At 30.6% G+C, this 7,253-nt stretch overlaps 1 protein-coding gene and 1 non-coding gene across 2 annotated transcripts; both read left to right on the plus strand.

The window, feature by feature from the left end:
• The first annotated feature begins 196 nt into the window (after positions 1-196).
• LOC660596 (cytochrome P450 4c3) lies at positions 197-2,255 on the plus strand. Its single transcript, XM_008194963.3, has 8 exons — positions 197-387; positions 451-651; positions 700-885; positions 932-1,296; positions 1,357-1,425; positions 1,478-1,649; positions 1,779-1,952; positions 2,045-2,255. Exons 1-8 carry the CDS (start codon positions 237-239, stop codon positions 2,203-2,205), a joined length of 1,479 nt encoding a protein of 492 aa, XP_008193185.1. The 5' UTR covers positions 197-236; the 3' UTR covers positions 2,206-2,255.
• Positions 2,256-4,607: 2,352 nt separating this feature from the next.
• On the plus strand, positions 4,608-5,535 carry LOC107397894 (uncharacterized). Its single transcript, XR_010334329.1, has 4 exons — positions 4,608-4,710; positions 4,764-4,937; positions 4,989-5,153; positions 5,202-5,535. It is a non-coding gene; the product is annotated as an uncharacterized LOC107397894 (transcript).
• The last annotated feature ends 1,718 nt before the right edge of the window (positions 5,536-7,253 follow it).

Here is a 7,253-nt window from a genome sequence, read left to right on the forward strand (position 1 = left end):
AATTAATAGATTATCCTCTGTGTCAAATAAAAACATTTCTATTCACATAGTTTAAATTTAATCGCGGTACACAAACGAAAAGAACATTAATATTATTGCCTCTAATTATCCATAACTTGTTATTAAACAAGTTAAATTAGACAATCATTTGTTGAGATGACATATTTGTTGACAAGGTATTTAAAGACCTCGTTCAATTATTTTTCAGTTAGTTGTTAACGTCGTGGTGATCAGAAATGATTTTACCAATTCTATTATGTTTGATATTTAGTTTTTTAATCTGGTCTTTGTATCAAACATGTAAAAAAAATAGTTTTTACAAAAACATCCCCGGGCCAAGTGGAGTTCCAATTTTTGGAATTGCTTTTGAATTTAAAAGCACACAAGGTTGAAACTTTTTTTTCGTCATAAATCATAATAAATCATTGACAATGTAGAAATTTATTCCAGACGTTTTAATAAATCTTACAAGCTATATAAAAACGTACGGCGACATTGTAACAGCGAAAATCGGACCTTTTCGAAGATACCTTTTAGTATCAGACTACAACTTTTTGGAATGTGTTTTAAGTAGTACAAAGTTAATTAAAAAATCCCACCATTATACATTTTTTCAAGGGTGGTTGGGTACTGGTTTACTCACAGCTGATGGTATTTTTCTACACAAATTTTAATTAAAAATTTAAGAAACAATTTTAGGCGCAAAATGGAAAACACATCGACGTATTTTAACTCCAGCATTTCATTTTCAAATACTGGAGCAATTTATTGAAGTTTTTGAAAAATGTGGAGACGTGTTGGTTAAAAAATTTGAAAATGAAGTTGGTAGGAAAAGCTTCGATATTTACCCCTACGTGACTTTGCATACCCTGGATGTAATATGCGGTAAGAAAATACACATTGCCGATACATCTCTCAATTATAATTTTAGAGAGTATTATGGGAATAAGTGTAAACGCTCAGAACAACAGCACCTCAGAATACGTCAACAGCGTTAAAAACATATGCAAAATTTTTGTCGAAAGATCAGTTTCTCCGCTACAAATGTGTCGTTTCATGTATCCTTTCACTAAAAACTACTGGGCGGAACAAAAAGCTTTGAAAATTTTGCATCAACACACGAATAGCGTAATTGATGCTAGAAGAAAAGAGTTACACAAAGCTGAAAACGGTCACAATACTAATCCAAAGAAATCTAAAAAACCGTTTTTAGATTTGCTTTTAGAAACCAAAATTGACGGTATTCCTTTGACACAAGAGGAAATACGGGAAGAAGTTGACACTTTTATGTTTGAGGTCATTAATGGAATAAAATAAAATAATAAATCAAAAAAATTATAAAAAATATTTTTATAGGGGCATGATACAACTGCTTCAGCAATAAGTTTTACACTGTACTCTTTAGCAAATAATTTACATGTGCAGGTAATCGTTTTAAAATACTCTTAATTGTGTTACACTTTTCTCTTTTTTTAAGGAAAAAGCTGTTGACGAACAGAAAAAAATATTCGGAGAGAGAAAGGATGTAACGGCTGCTTACGCAGACTTACAAAATATGAAATATCTTGAGAATATTATTAAAGAAAGTCTGCGATTGTATCCTTCAGTGCCTTTTTACAACAGAGAAATTACTGATGACATAATGTTTGGTAAGAACATAACTAATTGTTATTTATTTACTCCTAAGCTTTTAAACTCAATAACTAAACCGTTCTTTTAATATTTGCAAAAAAAACGTTTAGTAAACACTAAAATAATTTTATTTTTTTACGACACAGACAACAAACTGCTTCCAAAGGGCGACACAATAATGGTATTCGCCTTTGCAATTCACAGAAATGCAAAATATTTTGACAATCCTGAACAATTTAATCCTGATAGATTTAATGATCTAGAAAATAAACTGCCATATGCATACATACCTTTTAGTGCCGGACCAAGAAATTGCATAGGTAAGTAATTACAACACTAATTAAACAAACTTTTTAAGTTTCGTTTTGTAATTACATTTAGAGTTGTTCGTTACTTATAGAAATATTTTTAGGGCAAAAATTTGCAATGCTAGAAATGAAGAGTACCATTTCCAAAATTTTAAGAAAGTACAAACTGTTACCAGCAGATCCACAACACGAATTAAACCTGGTATCAGAGTTAATTTTGAAATCCAGTAATGGCATAAAAATTAGTATAGAACCTAGATGTTAGATAATTTGTTTTGTATTTCGTTCTATTAAATAAAACTGTCTATGAATAAATACTTATTAATAATAACCGTTTTCACACAACACATGTCCTCCTACGACACTTAAACTTAAACAAGCATGTTCAGACAAGAATTCGAAAAAACAACTACGGAATGGCCTTTTGTAACGTATATTTTATACTTTTTATCTATTGCAAATTCTCCAGATCACACCAATCTTTGATTAAGTATTGCCACCAAACCTCATACATAGAAAGATAATAATACTTAGACAAAGGTTTTTCGAAAAACGATAGTGTTTTGCTGGTGGCGTATATTACAACTAGCAAAGTGAATTTCACAACGGAAATGCAATACCAGACAGATAAATTACCAGTACTAGTTAGATAACCCGTCCCTAACTATGGTAGAAAGGATGAATCATCTTCAGATTTATTCAATACTTTCATAGTACTTAAAATCTGCGAAATGAAGTTTTTTTGTTTTTTCAAATTTATACAAGAAAAATACGCAACACAGAATAGACTTTCGTAAAGAAAAGTTTCATATTTAGAAAAGGATTAATTACATGACAGTAAAAAATACTGTTTTTAAACATGTGATAATAACAAAAAAGACAATTACAATAAGTTTATTCTTATTATTTTTTTAAATGCAATTCAGTTATCCTTCCATCACCTAATGTATTTTTAAGCACCTGCTTATACTAATTCGTAAATCTAAATTATCAATCTCAACTCATATTTTAATGCAGAAGGTTAAAAGGTACAATAGACGGATCCAGCGCAACAAATCAAGGACGATAAACACAATAGGATAATTTACTACAACGCAGGAGAAAGAAAGGAAGCATGATAGAATGAGTTTAAAGAAGTTGAGGGAACATAAGTACCGGAATAAGGGTGAGCACTCGAACCAGTAAAATTCAAGTGCTACAAAAGAGTAAAATGTTAAGCAGTGCAATTCCTAGAATGTTTGCAAAGTGAATTTTATTGTGTACGCATGGATATTAAGAAGTAGTTTATTTAATAAAGTGTTTATTAAAAAAAATTGTGTTTTCTAAATTCCGACCTTATTGTTATTGTTTATAACTGCAAAATTTCTTCCTTGCACAAACATGCACAAGGCACGAACTAAAAATGCGAATACAGCTTTAAAAAATTGATTTAAAATTTGGCTTTTTCCAGAGTTCAGTCAGCAATTTATGTTCCAGCAAACTCTTGTAAAAATCTATAATTTCGTGGTTGTGTTTACTTTAAAAGATTCAAAGTATTTTTGTATAAGAGAAAACCAACACCGTGATGAACTGCCTCTTCACCGATTTACTCGTTTTTCCTCATTTCTCATTTCGTTACTCAATTATCCCCAAGTACGTCAGAAAATGAAAAACGCCTTGTTAACCACCATTAGCCTTTTGTTCTAATGTTACGTTTATATAACCCAACACGTGCTTAGATGTAATTCGTACAACGAAAAAATACTTTATTGTTATCTGGAAATTCTGGAATTCGAGGGGTGGATTGCTTTTCCAGCACACAAATGAAAACGTGAGATGGTCACGTGGAACCAACTTACGTCATTTCAACTGCCAGTTGCAACAAACTGCTTAATTAATTGCTCAATAGGAAACACCTTTCCCGTTACGTATAATGAAAATTCTGCTTACGTAGTTATATGCAAAGGAAACACTTATACTGGCAATAGGAAAATAAAAACCTTGTTTTTCCTAATGCAATCTTTATCACTGTTTCGAAAACTAAAAAATATTTTGAATTTTTGTTTAGCTATTTCACGTATATGCGGTTTTAGAGTAGACCTTATTCTTTAATAGACCAGCTATTCAGAAAAGTGTGGCGTGCGAATAATAAACATGTGTGCTTAAATAAGAGATAAAGTGTTTTCTTGGGCCTACAAGCCGAGCTTTATAATAACTGGCTGTATACAAGTTTTACACATTTAAAAGCCTTGATACACAATGTGAGAATGCTAAATAACGTATTTCTTTTCAGAAGATTTATATCGTTTGAATTACTCGAGGCAACTGGCCTTACGAAAGAAAAAACTGAAACGCATTGTTCACATTTTTCAATTAGGAGCTTATGCTGACAAATAGCTTGTTTATTCAAAAGAAGAAAAATGAAACGAATATTTAGGCACAAAATGTGGATTATTATTATGGTCGCGTTTTAACAAAGTTTTTGTCTGCTATATTATTATAAACTGGCAGTCTACAATCTTCAGATTACATTTCCATCCATTTAAATAAAAAAGTGGAAGGGCACATGTACAAAACAGTAAAATATTCGTAACACTCTCATCAAAATGTAATTACCAAAATTGTTTTATGTATAATCGCATATCAGATGTCCTTGCTATAATCATCTGTTAAAGTTTCATACTGCATCAGTTAAATGTTAAATTTTGGAAGCACATTTATTACAATTTTGTAACTGCATTTAACAATGAGCCGTCATGTCAAGTGCTTCGTTTTTATTCTCATTTTTACAGTATGTTTGTGGCTAATTTATGTACCCTTATAAACCAACATTTCTTGTGACAGTTCCTTCACTTTGGCGTAAACGGGAAGAAAAAAATGTTAATCAGGAAATTTGATATGTGTGACCCACACTACGATTATCCCATTACTCTCGAAACAACTTTCAAGGAACAGGGTGGTCATCAATACTTGAATATTACAGCTTTTGTTAACACTCCTCTTGGCCTCAACCAATCAGTATTTTTACTAATTTACGACTAGATTAAAAACTAAGGATACAAATTCCAGATGAACGCTACATTTGAATATTCAGAGAACCAAGACAATTTTATGCCTTTGTTTAAATTTTCCAGATCGGATTTTTGTGATTTCTTGAATAAAGATTTAGGAGCGTTCTGGTTTGAACTGCAAAAGCAAATTGGTGTTGCTCCACGGACCTGCCCTATAGGAAATGTAAGCGAACACTAAGTTATATGATTTTGTAAGAAATATATTGTTTAGGGTCGATACAATTTGAAGAACTACGAACTTCCTATGTTCAAATTGAACTTTCCGTTACCCTCTGGATTTATTCGTACGATTTTAAACATCCTGGAAACGAAAACTAACAAAATGATATCATGTGTTTCTGTTTTGTTGGAAGTAATGAGCAAATAATAAACTTGATTTCAAGTTCGGACTAATTTTACAGTTTGGCTAATGCGTATGAGTTACAGTTGCTTTCAAAGCTATCTAACAGTTTGATATGTACCGACCTAACTCATTAATTAAATATGTATTAGAAGTCATCATATGGAAGGCTTGTAAAATTATTATATTTATGTAGACATCAAAGGCAGCAAAAATTCTAAACAAGTAAAAACACATTTTTACCATTGATTTATTATTAATGATGAACAACAGTTCGAAATACCAGCATTGTGACTTACTTTTTACGAGTATTATTGCCTAAACTACTGAGCATACACATGTGTGTTTACTTTCTGTTAAACCTCTTTAATTAGGAGGCAAGGAAAATGCGAGACTTAATTAAGCTATTGGAGATTAAGCTTTATGAGATCCTTAGAACGAAATCCATTGTTCCATATAATCTGACTTGATGTATAGTTCGAACATAAATTTTCGTTTGTTTGTTTTCAGAAGTAAATTTTTCTGTGGTACATGTACGGACTCTTTATAAAAGAGTGAGGGATCTCAGGTGGTTTTGGAATTAGAATTTGCTGCATTTAATTATTTTATTTCTATGAAATTTCTGAAAAGTACCAATTTTTATCTAGTCAGGCAATCAATAGAATCAAATTTTTCATATACTAACATTGTTCGTTTCTTCTTGAAAGAAGCGGCAAACTTTTAATACCTACTACGATCCTACATTCATTTATAGGCAGGCTGTATAGTTCAAGGTGCTACAGTGACATTCGCAGGCTAGTATCTCATTTATAAAATAAGTAGGTTGTTCAACATACGTGTTTAATATACTACTGAGTAATATTTAGATGCAGTTTTAAAGAAGGATTTTTTCAATACGTATATAAAAAATATTTACGTATTTCAAAGCGTGAAATCCAAACATTTTTATAATTATTTCAACAGGATCACTTAATTTTCACATCTGTTATATAAACAACAATTAGCTTCCACATAAATATTCTTGATTATCATGCTGGAATAAATAAAAATCGACAAAAATAAGATTAGTCTACAAAATGCTCAGATAAATCGTTTAGCTAAAAGATTATTTCACCTAGTCAGTATGATCTAATTTTAATAATCGTAATAAGTTATTCTTTTGTAAATTTATTTGCAGAGGATATTACTTATATTAGGTATAAAACGTATTATTAATTAACATTTTTTTATAATTTATAAATTAATGATCTTTAAAAATTAAAACTGTGTAATTAATTACCTAGTAAGCTCCGAGTAGCTATTTTTTAAAACTTTTATAATGAAGAATTATGATTTTGTTATAACCATGTTTCGAAATTGTTATCTATTAATTTTTCTCGCATTTTTTTCAGAAAACTTTAATCAATGTCAGTATAACTCGTAAAATAGAGGTTTTGTTTCTGAATTGTACACGGGGTGTTACCTTAACTAAAAATAAAATAGATGTCTAAGATAATGACAAATGTCCAGAGAATCTAGTTTTAGCAAAGTTCATCTTTAAAAGAACAAAATTTCGGTAAACAAAGTAAAAGGAGCAACAAGTCGTTAAATTGCAATCAAATTCCTATATAAAAGATTGCTCTTACAGAGAAAATTTCAACGTGAAAGATTTTCAATATAAATTAAACCTCAGAAGCTACGCGGTATGAATGTAATTTGACGATAAATTAAGCTTCAGAAAGCAAACTTTCGCAAACAAACAAAAAATTTAAATGTCAATAAAATGTTCTAAATTAAATTTCAAAAATAAAAAATTAATTGATTGTCGTAGCGATGCCCTGTTGTTACAGTGTGGGATGAGATGGCGTAAAATTGTGTTGAATGAAGGCGTCAGCGGACAAAGTGGCAAACATATTTGTCCAAATTCCGTATATCCGGCTTTCA

Source organism: Tribolium castaneum, chromosome 5, assembly GCF_031307605.1.
Source record: "Tribolium castaneum strain GA2 chromosome 5, icTriCast1.1, whole genome shotgun sequence".
In the NCBI taxonomy this organism is placed as follows: domain Eukaryota; kingdom Metazoa; phylum Arthropoda; class Insecta; order Coleoptera; family Tenebrionidae; genus Tribolium; species Tribolium castaneum.